The 13,746-nt window shown below is 42.6% G+C and overlaps 1 protein-coding gene across 1 annotated transcript in view; it reads right to left on the bottom strand.

The window, feature by feature from the left end:
* Nucleotides 1-3,208: 3,208 nt before the first annotated feature.
* Nucleotides 3,209-13,746, bottom strand: part of slco5a1 (solute carrier organic anion transporter family member 5A1) — a 34,502-nt gene continuing 23,964 nt past the window's right edge. Inside the window, exons 4-9 of the mRNA XM_070928294.1 lie at nt 13,306-13,470; nt 9,357-9,555; nt 6,319-6,478; nt 5,593-5,834; nt 5,295-5,359; nt 3,209-3,666 (exon numbers count right to left, since the gene is read on the bottom strand). Of these exons, the coding sequence (XP_070784395.1) occupies nt 3,209-3,666; nt 5,295-5,359; nt 5,593-5,834; nt 6,319-6,478; nt 9,357-9,555; nt 13,306-13,470 (1,289 nt within the window). The remainder of the gene's footprint in view (nt 3,667-5,294; nt 5,360-5,592; nt 5,835-6,318; nt 6,479-9,356; nt 9,556-13,305; nt 13,471-13,746) is intronic.

A 13,746-nucleotide genomic window follows, 5' to 3' on the forward strand; every position in this document is an offset into this window, starting at 1 on the left:
CTGGTGATGTTTTGGCCTGAAGTGTTGTCCCAACGCATGTCTCTGTAAATAATACTCTGCAGCCAAGTCAATTTTTTTCTGTTTTTTTAATGACAAATATCAAGTATTCAAGGCATTTGTAAACCAAGTGTTCACAAACATCAATTGGACTTCTGCTCCTGAGGAACAAAAGCAATAAGAGCTCGACTTTCAGAATACAGCTTCTGTTCTGTCCAGGAAATTCTCTCAGTTCAAATACTGATGAAAGGAAAACGCGTTAAAGCAAATCTACAGTCAACCTGAAGTCGTCTGTCAGCAGTAGTAGTCCAGGCATTTGAACAGCAGGACATTTCCAAGTAGTAGGTGTACAGTACAGTAAAGGCAGACATCCCTGCATTTACTGTCTAATGTTCTGTGCGGCATTACTGGATGATTCTCTACACTTCCCTGCAAAGAGTGCACAGTTTGGTTCACTTCACCTCCTTTTCTTTAGGCGGTTTTGTGTGTAAAAGCCAATTTCTGACCCGTAACTAAGATCACAGAATCCACAAGATATGAACTATTTTTTAATCTGATAAAATAATCAAAATATTAAATATAACTGTTCTGTCTAGCAAAGGAGTCAATAAATAAAAGCTCAAGAGTTTGCAAAGTTAAGTAAGTATAAGGCTCTAAGAATCTATTTAAACATTTTTACTCAACATTTGGTTTTTTATCTGAACAGAATTTCATAAGCCGCCATAACACGAATGGAGTAAATATTTCATTGTAAGACGACTCAGAGAGGATCACGTTTGGCGTAACATTAGCCGAGGACCTGATCAATAACCCTACAATGGTATTCTTTTTTTTTTTTTGAGACTGATAAATACAGAGCACTGGAGGAAGGGTAGAGAATCATTACAGATAAAGAGAAGGGCATTCTGGGTAGCATAACTTGAAAAAAAAAAATACATTGCAATAACCCAACTCCCTCCCCACATGACGTTAAGTGAACTCAACCCTTCCCGTGTGAATAATACTGTTCAGGCACCGCGAGACAACTCCACTTTTTTTGTAGCTTTAAGTCTTATTTTTTAACTACAGTGTCATGGGTTAGTTCATAAATATGCTTCTAACTATGCGTGAGCTCTATAATACGCTTCATTTGCTTTGTCAATATTTACACGATGAATCACTTATGAATATGTCATTTGAGGTACTAAGTCACGATAATACTAAAATGAGTCACTGCCATTACCACTTGATAATCTTCACCTGGCAGAACACCATGAATCTTAGTAAAAAATGTTAACTTTTAAAATGGAATCACTGCACCAGACTCTCCGTTCCTCCGCAGACTTTTAATGACTAAAATGAAGTTGAACTCATCAGAATGTAAAATACAATAACTTTATTCTTATATGTCCCCCGCTCTGAAAAGAAAAAATACTCAAAAAATAAATCTGTGGTTTTCAAAGCATGTGCCACATATTTTACTTCTTTTTAACAGGAAAAAGGTCGTATTACCACTTCTTCGATTCAAAGGAAGGAAAATCCATAAGATACTTAACATGAGCCCAAGGTAAAAGACAATTCTATTAAAACATGGCACCTGCTAACATTCGTGCTATATACTGACTGTTGTGTGGACTTCAACTAGCAGACAAAATAAAAAAATTTAGTCACATGACCTGCAGCAAAAATATCAAAGACAGCAGGTCGTCTTTTGCTCAGGCATATCTTCGGGAAACTGGGGAGCTAAATTCAGTGCAGTGATTAAGTTTAATAATTAACCTTTTAACCAAGAACTTCATAGTACAGTAGGTCTGAAAAAGGGCAACATTCACTGGCCTTCACACAATCATCTCTCTGTCCACTAGAGGGCCCCAAAACACCCGGGAACTGAATAATCCACATCGGATTACTCTTGCTGATAAAAGGAGGTTTTACATGCTTGCCACGGTACTTTTTTTAAAAGCCTAGACTACTAGATAACTACTATGTACATCTGATGACCATTAGAATGGAGGCGCCTTTAAAATACGAAGCCAAAATGATGCATCCTTTCATTTGTTGCTGATTGTTGCAATAGATCAGATACAAATCATTTTACTTTGAAGAAGTTGTGTTGAAAAATGGGTCAAATTTGTAAAGAAAACAGCAGTTTTGCCACATTTTCTTAAATCTCCATCGCATTTCCAGTTTCAAGTACAATCACATCTTTTGGACACAGTAGTTTCAGCACATGGTCAGAGATGAGATACCCTTCTTATTCTTTTCTCCTGTTTGCCATTTGGCTAATTATTACACATTGTAATAATACAGTAGTGTGATGTGTAATGAAATATAGATTTCTTGCTCACATTTCAAAGAAGTCATTAAACACTGTACCATTGGTGCTTGTCGGCTTTAAGCTACATGGTTACCTTGCCGAGGCGAGAAGCATCGTCCAACGCGGCGCAACGACTCGAGCTCGGTGACAACTGTTCCCAAACACAGAAGCTGAGGGCAACAAAGCAGAATATTGTCGCTTAACTGAGAGGACAGTGACTGGCTTTTTCGCTAGCTAGCATTTACCCTGGTAGCTAGCTTTGTATACTGGACTGGCCGAGACAGCCTGAGAGGCACTGTTACGAAAAAAAGGAAAAAGAAAAAAAAAAAAAGGAGGTGAGAGGATTGAAAAATATCCCACTTTTGTCAATTCTGAAGATGCAACACGACGAGAGAACAGGTAGAAGAGGCGGATATGTTCACAGAGACTGTGAGCCAACAACAACATGGTGGTATGTATGAACTGTGCAGGGGAGAAGAAAGAGGTACAGATGGAATACAGGGGGAGCTGTACAGTACCAAGAAGGGAGGAGCTGTACATTGGATCTTGCATAGTACAGGTTTGTCAGTTGTGCTTTAGATGCCGTGTTGTTGATGACTCGTCTGTCTGTACAGAGATTTTAATGCCCTGCCTTTGAACAGTAGCACCATGAGACGTCTTTACATCGTCCGAACCTTGAAGTCTGACCTTCTGTGTGGCTGCAGCTGATGCTCAGAGTAGCAGAACATCTGTCAGTCTCCGGTTATTATAAACAACTATGAGCAGCCCTTTAAGTGTGGTGGGCACACCCGTGTCTCTGCCTGTCAGTCCTACAGCAGCTGTGGAGCCCCGCCTGGTGTCTGATTGGTGGAAAGCAGAAACACAAACAGGAAGGCACATGTCACGATGAACCCCGGAGGGAGGTTTGGCGCGCTCTCAGACATGGGCAGAGCCTCTGTGGTGATGCGGCAACAGGATGGGCGGGGTTATTGCTTTGAGGGCGTTGCCAGGGCAACTGAGGCTGCTGTGGCCCCGGTTGAGCAGCAGGGCGGCGGGCGGGTCGGCCCGCGGCGGGATGAACACGGGGCAGGAGCGGGTGCGCGCGTGGCTTTTCTGGCCCCCGGCGTGGCAGATGAGCTCGCTGACGGTGCCCAGCGGAGGGAGGTGCTGGCGCCAGCGCTCGGCTCGGTCCTCCTTGTGCTTGATCGAGTACCAGGTGAGAAAGATGAAGATGAAGCCGACAAATTTGAGGCTGGCGGCCAGGCCGAAGTAGACGAAGCGGAACGAGGTGACGTCGTACTCCCAGCATGAGCCGTGCACGCCACAGTCCTGCTGCCACAGCATGCAGGTGGTGTCGATCACAGCTCCAAAGTAGATGGGTGTGGGGATGTAGGCTGAGGGAGGAGAGAGATGTTGAGATAAATAATAAGTCCAAACTACATACTAATTATCAGCTGGTTTCGTGTATAAAGTGTGTTCACACTGCAAAGTTAAAGGCTGTGAAAACCTATTTTCTCAATCAACTTTTTATTACAAGTGATGGGGTCCGACATGTACACACTATTTTCTGCCAAATTTACAACAGTTTAGGTTATTTCACATGAGTTTCTATGTTTGTGTTTTTGGAGCTCAGTTGGAAAAAAAGTGATGTCATCGTATTTCCATGAACCAATCAGTTTAGCAACATTTGTAAGGCTGTTTGCCTGCCAAGCCCTGTCAATTAAATCTGATCCAACAAACCACACCGACAGAGTCCTGACGAAGCGTAATAGGTAATACGTTTTTGAGTGTTCACAAAAATGTTTTGGGTTTTTTCTTTTACTTTGAGTGTTACTTATTTAGTCATAAATATTTCATTTACTTAATATGACTTGTATTGAATTCAAGTTTTCAAAGGCTTTAAGTATTCTCCAGAAAGTGCATATGCATACTAAAAAAATACTTGATTTTACAGTTTTTAGTCAGTTTGATTGAAGTCTGCCAGCCCATACTGTATCATTTACAGTTAGTACAACACAGTAAAGCACATTCATTTCATATATACTTGCTGCAAAAAACACTTAACTATGACAGTTTGTTTATAGTACACACTGTATACAATGAAGTCATGCAATTGGGATTCAGCACTTGAATGCAGATTTACTGTATTGTAGCACCAATATTCTACCACTTGGTGGCACCATTTCATGCAGATCAGAAGCAGGTTTGATCCCCACATCTGTGTCAATTGCACTGGACAAAATATTGGAAACACCTTTCAAAATAATGACTCCAATACAACACCACCATTAACTCAAAAATGTAATGACTTTAGTGTTGAATCAGCACCTCCCTGGACACAAAAAAATGGAACTTGAACTATGAATGTAAAATGCGTTGCAGAGCTGTTGTATAGGATTGCATCAGACTGTATAATTAACTGATAACAGCTGGATTTAAAACTCTGAGTGAACTGAATAACCACACAGATACAGACCCCCTCCTGCCCCCTTATGTTGCCAGCACATCACACAACCATCAGATGGTTATAGAGAGGTGATGTGACAGCTTTATGTTCACGCAGCCATACCAAGCGCATCAGAGGCATGTTAGGGCAACGCTTACTAACCCTGAGGGCTTTTCTACACTTATCTACACAAACATTCAGAGAGGTCCACTGCAGCGCTGCACCCCTGCTCTCTTTCAACTTGTAGGACAAGAGAGAGAAGTAGAACCACAGAAAAGGGTGTTAGAAAAGAAGAAAAACCTCACCAATAGAAATTAGATGAGTAACGTTTCGTTCCAAATCCTTGAACTGCTCTGGTGGCCATTTACTGTCCAATTACGGACAAATTAATTACAAATACATTGCTTTCACTAAATTACACCCTTTGTGCTTTCTGAATAACATAAATACTCTTTATGACCAAAGTAGATACTGTGGATTAGAGTGTTTTAACCCGATTCACAAGATCACAAAGCATACAATGGGTGGTTCCAATACGTTTACTATTCATCATCACGCAAATATTCAGGAACTCACCAAGAGTTCGGAGCAAGACGAACTGCATCCCAAGAGCAAAAGGCCTCTCCTGTTCATCAACAGACCTAAGAACAGAGAAACGGCATGTAAATGATACAGATTGACTGCATCCATACAAAAGGGAGGTAGGAAAAAAACATCCATCTATAATTCAGGTCAAACAGACAGAAAATAAGACAGCCATTAGGCAGAGTGGACACAAAGTGAGACAAGCAGCTGATCGCCAGCTGCAACAGTAATCCCCTCTCCCAGTCCTACAGAAAGAGAGCTGGGGCGGATAAATTAAACTCTCCGTTACCTGAGTGTGACGATGATGGCGGAGGGCTGGGCACAGGCGGTGATGAGAGTGACGATGAAGAGGAAGATGAGGAAAGGGATGAGAGTGTTGCAGGTGCGGTCGCACTTCCCTGACACGGCGTAGCCGTTCTCATTCAGGTAGGTCTTAACGATGACCAGCTGGAGCTGGTTGACCTGGCCGCCGGAGGACGGAGTGATGACCTGTCTGCTCTGCACGCAGCCGCAGTCAGTGTAGTTCCTGATCTGTGGTCAAAAACAACTGGAGTAAATCCCACTATCCACGCAAGCTAAGTTGTCTCAAATCTGAAGCTAATGTCATTAAAAGACTATTGATATTGTCATTACATTGAAAAATCTAATGTGAATTCACACACAGACGGACAGACTGGGTGGCAACAGCAATGTGGTGCAATCAGTGATCTAGACGAAGAATCTGGACATTTCCTTGTTGTTATAATTTCCTATCAGGCATTATTGTGAAGTCTGTACATTCTCCTCCCCTAGCTCTGGAAGTACAGGAAGTGTCAGAACCGGTCTTTGTGTATCCATTATGATTAGTGTGTTCGCTGAAATCGTTTTCATCATTCTACTTGATGTATAAATGGCTGCATAGCAATTATTTCTGAGGCAGGAAAACAATGAAGCTATGAGTGTAGAGTGTGTGTGTGTGTGTGTGTGTGTGTGTGTGTGTGTGTGTGTGTGTGTGTGTGTGTGTGTGTGTGTTCACCCCAGTGCTGTCGTTGCCCACGGTGCTGCATCCGGCCAGACAGGGGTTGAAATAGGTGATGCCGTCTGAGCCACAGACTGGAGCGTACTCGTGGATCCTGCAGCCACAGTTCACGTTGCAACTGCCCGTCAGGTTCCTGTGGGTCATCGTCAGGGTCGGACTGCACAGACGGACGCAGAAAACATTTGTTAAGAACAAGAGGGACCCATCGCATCCATTCACTAGACCACAATACGACAAAGCTGAACTCCTGAGCCTGGAATCTCGGTGCCATTTACAAGTAGTCTTTTGTTTAAGTGCGGGGGTTGTGTGCTTATTTGTAACTCTAACTTTGTTTTTCCTAGCCTTTCAAACCCTATAGGATGATGTCATATGGCATTAATAAGGTTGTTTTTCTTTTTTAATTCACACTTTGGAGATGTATTTTCACAGTAATGCTGTGTCAGCAAAGGCCTGAGGCAGGCGACTTGGCCATTTTACCTATCTGTAGGAGCATTTATTCATTTTCTACACATTCATTTATTTAGGTTAGTCTCAGTAAAACCTCTTTCATAAGTGTGGACCTGCTGGGATAGCAGCACACCATTTAGCTCCAGAAATATTGAAAACAAATTTATGGTGCTATATGTCGCATTTTAGACCACATTTTACCATAAAACCCAATGCCTCCTGCTGCAAAGAGGATAATACTTCCACAGTATCACTCCATAATGTTTTGTTTCGACAGGAAAAAAAAGAGCCAAACAATGTTGTATATTATTTGCAAAGTTAAAATAACTTCTGTCAAACGAAACAAGAGCGTGTTTCATACAAAGCTAAATGTAGCGTGGAAGCTGACAAAGTCTGCCAATCTTCTCGACAATGTTTAGTGTAGTCTCTGTCTTGTTATTAATCTGCGGCACATAATCCTTTTAATTAGCTTTAATCTAGCTCCTCCACCAGCTGTGATGATAGAAGGACAGACACGAGGGGATCGAGGAAGTGACACCTCCAGTGGCTCGACAGGCAGTGTGGGAACAGTCGCTCTAAGCCAAACAGGACTTTGGCTTAGTCTACACCAGGAGCAGTGAGGCGAGTCCTGGGTTTTCTCTGGGAAGCTTTGCTCTGAGCCCCGCGGAACAGCCGGGGACAGGCCCTGACACCACAACAAAAACAACACTCACAGGACATCTCTTTGTATTCTGATAATATGTTTAGGATGATTATTTGTCATATAATGGCTGGCCAATAGTCCGATTTTATTTTATTTAAATTTTAAGACATTTTGTCAAAGACTACCAACAAATGAAAGGCCAAACAGGAAAAAGTTTAATTATTTTATGCTACTTCTTAAAATCAGTGGACCATCAAGACCATACAGTGATACTGATCCTCATTTCTATATTGGTTGCAACAGGAGAATCACATTTGGGCCTGTCCTGACATAACAGTGTCACATTCCAGACACATGAGGGGGAGAGTGTGTGCGTGTGCGCGCGCGTGTGTGTGTGCATATTTACATGCACGTAAAAAAGGCATCAGCCCTGCTGGACTGATTGCACATGTCCTTTTTCCCCCCAGACTAAACCCTGGCCTTGGCTGAACCCTCCAGATGTTGTGTCACTGTGTGCAGGCGGCACTGCATAAAAACCCAAACACAGAGCCAAGAGAGCGAGCGGCTTAAAGGGAGAATGACGGCAAACAAATTCTGAGGTCTTATAACGGAGGAAACAAAAGGGTGTGTTTGGCAGAGCCTGACTATTGGACAGCTTTATTTTGAAAGTCAAAGATGACTACACAGCAGCAGCCAGGCCAAAGTCATAATCAAAAACACTTTTGCAGATATTCAAGAATGTGGCTCTGAAAAGGTTGAAGACCTTTGGTGTGTGTCCTGTCCTTTTTTGTCAAATAGTCTCCGGCCTGTCAGCGGGGCAGAACTGCGTCTAGACTGGTGTGTGAGTTCAGACGAGTGACACAAAGGGTGGGCTTGGGCTAAACATTCCTCATGTGGGTGCTACCAGTGACCAGTGACCGGTGCTGTCCATAATGAGGAACCCCGCCGGCTCACATGTCTTGTTGACCCCTCCATAAACACCGGCTCAAACAAAGACTACAGTTATTAAAGGGTCAGCTATGGGGCTCTAAAGGGCACACCGACTAGTTGGCAAATACTCACTTTGATTAACGTAGTTATGTGAAAAGTAAATTTCACAGAGGTTTAGCAGTTTCACCTTTGTGTTCAGTGAACTCCTGTTGGCAGTTGGCCGGCCCATACAGCCAGGTCCATTATCAAATTTAATACTTATGACTAAATGCTTGCAGAAAGAAGTTTTTCATTTCTAATTGAAACGTTTGTTGATTTTTGATACATGACAGTTAGCAGCATACAGTATGATGAGATGGGATATTAATACAGTAAATGTGTAACATGTTTGCGGTGCATCATCCAAGGTCACTCCGTGCATGCTGCCTTTACGCGTCTGTCTGTATGAGTGTGTTCATAACCGTGTGTGCCGACAGACGTCCGCTCCGTATTTCTGTCCGCGGGGCCTGACACATCGGATGACTGTTTGTTAACTCTGCAGCCTGGCTGCTGATGTGGTGTCGAGCAGCGGCTTCAGAAATAGAGGTGGCAAAGTGATTCAACGGAGCCACGAGAGCAGATGCCAGTGTTGCTAATTAATCATTCGCACTCCAACTCAACGCCACAACGCATGAGGATGATGGGAGTGGTGACAGCATCCCAGGCCCACACCCTCCTCCAGTATGTGTGGATTTCAGATATAACTTCATATGCAGAGTAAGGTCTAGAAACAAATGTATACCTGGCTCCCAAGTACATCATGCGTGAAATGATTCATATTGTACATAGTCATGGAAAAGGGCTTACAAATCCTAACCCACATGCTAATGCAAAAAGCAGACATTTGCATGTGCACACAGAGGATCTAAAGTCTCCTGCATACTGAAAGACATCTAATGCCCTCCGACTCTTTGTTAGCATGTTTTAACCCATGGCTGATTAGGTCACTTCTGTCTATTGGCACATTTGTCCTTACCCGGTAGTGTAGGGTATGTTGATGCCTCCTAAATTGATGCTTTCACAGCCCACTATGAAGAGTGTGGAGAAGCAGAGTAGAGACACCCCGCTGCAGATCATGGCCAGCTTGGCCGACTCTCTGGCACCGAGCTTCAGCTTCTTGATGATGTAGCCCCCCAGCACGATGCCCACCCCGGCACTGGGTACGATGATCACACCTATGAGAGAGAGATCAAAGAGAAGAGAAGAGTGGGTGAGACGGGGGGGAAACTTCAGAAGTGTTGCAAACGGCACAGAAATAGAACAGCTAATTTGTGTCGTGAAATAAATGTTAACACTGAATTAATTACTGTAAAGCATGAAGCATCTGATTTACAGTATTTCAATCAGGCACACAACATGAATAATATGTGAACATGTTGTGCTTTTATATGAAAGATTTTATGATGTCTTGTTGGACACGGTGGCTTGAACAACAAACATCAATCTCAATGTGACTTCCCCCGTCAAACCAAGAATAAATAACTTCAAGGAAAAAAACAGGGACCAGAGAAGGCTCTGCTGCATCAATGTGACCAGGCTACGCTTCGGGCTAGCAGTGAGTCATTTCAGGCTGTGGCACGTGCTCTCAGTCCACTAGAGCTAGTCTAATTGACAGTATGAAGAAAGGCAAAGCTGGCTGCTGGCAGGATTGACCGGGTGGAAAGTGTCAGCGTGCAGGAGTTAAGGCCCGGGGAGGCTGCACATGGCAGCCCTCGAGCCCAGCCACAGGCGCTCGCAGCCGGGTACCGAGCAAGATGGGGTCAGTCAGCGGGGGCGGAGGGTCGTCAAAGATAGAGGATCAACGGAGAAGTGATCCAAGTACACAGAAAATGTCATCTGGCTTTTCCATCTCTGTATGCATGTGAGTAACAGAGCCATCAAGAGAAAGATGGAGAGAGAGATAGAAAAAGTGCCTCTTTGAGCGTGCTCAGTGAGAGCTCGGCAACAGACAGCTGTAGCATAATGTTATCCTGTAAGTGCATGTTTATGAGCTAAAACCTGCTTTCTGCAGGATTAAACATGTACACAGCCAAACCAGATATCATATTACAGTGTCATAAGGCACACACACACACACACACACACACACACACACACACACACACACACACACACACACACACACACACACACACACACACACACACACACACACACACACACACACACACACACACACACACACACACACACACACACACACACTATGCTGTCATGTTGAATGCTACGTGAATGATATACACATATACTTTATCTGGATTAACAGCTATGCTGGCATGAATGTGAGTGTTTTTTTCCGTAGTTATTTGAGAAATGAAGTCGTCGTGACTCTCCTGACAAGCAGAGACAGAAGAAAAATGCCTTGGACACACAAAAGAAAGAAGAGAAAATAGAAAGAATGGAAAGTGCATATTTAAAAGGAACACTGGCTGAGATTCAGAGAGCCACCAAGTGAAAATAAAGTCAGAGAAGCAGGCAGAGAGCAGCAGCAGCAACATGGGGGAAACTGCAGCGGAGGGAGGCGTGTGTGATATGTTACAATGCTATTTCTGTAGCAACATCTAATGAGCATGTAGCAGTGGCGGCAGGAATGACACAGACTCATCAAAGTGCGAGACTTCTATTTGCTTTCTACACTGTTGTGTTGTATATATGGTTACTTCCTATAGACTCTGCACTCAGTAAGACAAAGACGTCAGTTATCTACACCCTTCTTTGGACCTGTCAGCCACTGCAGCTGATTCTAGGTACCTAATACTTCACCTATTTATTTCTAACAAAGCACTGTTGGTGTTGCCGAAAAATTAAATGCATCATTCCTCTGTAGCTCAGAACATTTTCCAAAAAGAGAGTAACCTGACAAATACAGCAAATAAAATATTATGTTGAATCCACGGGCAATTCGGGCTGGGCTCTGTTAGCTGGTTCCATTTTGGATGTGGTATAAAGTTGGTAAAATAACCAAATTTTTTCCTGCCTTAACTAATGTAGGATATTATCATAACTTGATAAAGCCAACTTGTTAGCATACTGTTGATTATTTACACAACCAGTATGTACGGAGCAACATAACAAATAACAAATTTAAATTAATTAAAACTGTATTCCTATTTTTCTCTTGCAAAGTAATTTTTTTAGTTCTCCGATTGTCAATCCTTTTTGTTCTTAAACACCAACTTCTGTTGCTTCAACTTGTTGAAAGCTAATCCTGACTGGATTAGGTTTTCTACAACGGTCACATTTATGGTGGTCACATGATTACACATGCAAAAACACTGGTCTGGTCTTTCGGTCATTCTTGAAAAAAACAAACCCTCACGATCATCGGGGACATGTCGGAGTTGGTCATCTGCTTAAAGAAGCACTGTGCTCCCATCGACAGGCGTGCCCTCTCCTCCTTGCCAACCATCATCACATCCTAGAAGCTTGGCATCGTTTGGGTAGCCATAGCAACCGCACCACCCGTTTGCCCTTACCCCTTGTATCCTGGCAACAGGCAGATGAGATGAGGCAATGGTATTGTGTGTGTGTGTGTGTGTGTGTGTGTGTGTGTATGTTTAGAGATGACCATATGTTAGCCAGCAGAATACTTGGACACACACAAATACACACATACACCTTTCTGTTTTCAATCACTCCTTGCTGTAATAATCCCGACACCAGATTACTGTGTATCATCTCCGCTCGCTCTTTGTACAACCTACATATGTGGTGCACAAATTACAGGCAGAGCAGAGGGTAGTGTGTGTGTGTGCGCGCATGTGACCACATTATGATGAATGTGTCTCCCGCAGTCAATAGAGACTTGTGTGTTACAGTCAGGGGATGTAATGGAAGCTTATCACTGAATGAAAGTCAGCAAGACTGCATGACTCATAGCGCTGCCCTCCGACTGTGAGTCACTGTGTGCACGTGGAGAGGTGAGAACAAATGTGAGCTTAAACTGGTACAGACTGATGGCGCATTTAGGACGTGATGACGCATCCTTTATCTTCCTGTCCAGCATCAGGACGCACAGAATAAACACAAAGAAAGTAACACATTATGTAGAATAAACCACTTTTCACCAAAATCCATTATAGTGTATTAGAGCATATTTATGTAAATATTTCACATGTGGGTCTCACAATAATAATATATTTGCTACTCTTTAGTTGTAACCATTAGGTACAATTCAAAAAGAAAAAAAATCTATGATTTCTTTTTAAATGCTGCAGTGTAGAGGAAAAACACTAATTAACTGTTCATTGAGATAAAAGTTTGCATTATTTCAGATCTTTTCAGGGACAGTTAGATTAATGAAATTCTTAAACCTTTATAGACAAATAAACACACAATTCCTTCTACAAAAGACGTCCAACATTTCTTTCTTGCAGCTGAAAAGTGATGGCAGAGGAAAACAATCTAATTTTCTCTGTCCTCAACCGGTCCATTTACCCTCATTGATTGTTGAAATTTTCTTACAATATTTGTGCCTATTTTAAGTGATGAAACAACTACTTGATTAATCAATTAGTCGCTTGACAGACAATAAAATCGCAGACAATTTTTATGATAGCAAAGTGATTCATCAAGCACAAATGCCAATGCTTCTGAAATGTGAGAATCTGCACTTTTCTCCATTTCATCTCATTGGAAATGACTCTTTTACAGGCAGTCATATGGTGCCTTCATGTTCTACTGCATCGTTTTCAATGGAATATTTTATTTCACTTTATTGATCAGAACATATTGTACAGAATCCCTCATTAAAGGCTCCCACACATCCTTGAAGGTGGCCCACAGGGGACAGAGACTGCAGCGACTCACAAGACGACTCAAAAATGTGTCCAACTCTGCTGTACAACTGTGACGAACTGAATGAGTGAATACAACGGGAAATAACTGATGTAACAAAAAGAGTGAAGTAACAAAGAAAGACTTACCAGTGTATATGCTGGCGTTGGAGGCGGGGATACCAAACTGTGACTCTATAAACTTGGGAATGAAGGTGATGAAGGCGGTGACGATGGCACACTCTGCCGTGTAGGACAGGCTGACGAACAGGAAGGTCATGTTGCTGAGGATCCTCAGTGCTGCTTTGGGAAGGTCTGGAGACGGATACAAGACAAGACAGAGAACTTCATTACCTTGGCTCTCGCTTTCACATAAACTCCATGGAATCATCAGAGGAAGAAGAGCTGTAATTAAGAAAAGGCAGAAAAAGCTGCATCTGTAATCCAAATAAACCTTATGTAATGATAACCTTAGGTAATAATAGAGTAAAGTTAACACCATCTTTAAATGTCTCTGAAACACACACATAAATAAACACTCACATTCAAGCTTGTCTCATTACATCTGGATAAGTATCCTTGTTTCACGCA

The sequence above is a fragment of the Enoplosus armatus genome, chromosome 21 (genome assembly GCF_043641665.1).
Source record: "Enoplosus armatus isolate fEnoArm2 chromosome 21, fEnoArm2.hap1, whole genome shotgun sequence".
Lineage (NCBI taxonomy): Eukaryota > Metazoa > Chordata > Actinopteri > Centrarchiformes > Enoplosidae > Enoplosus > Enoplosus armatus.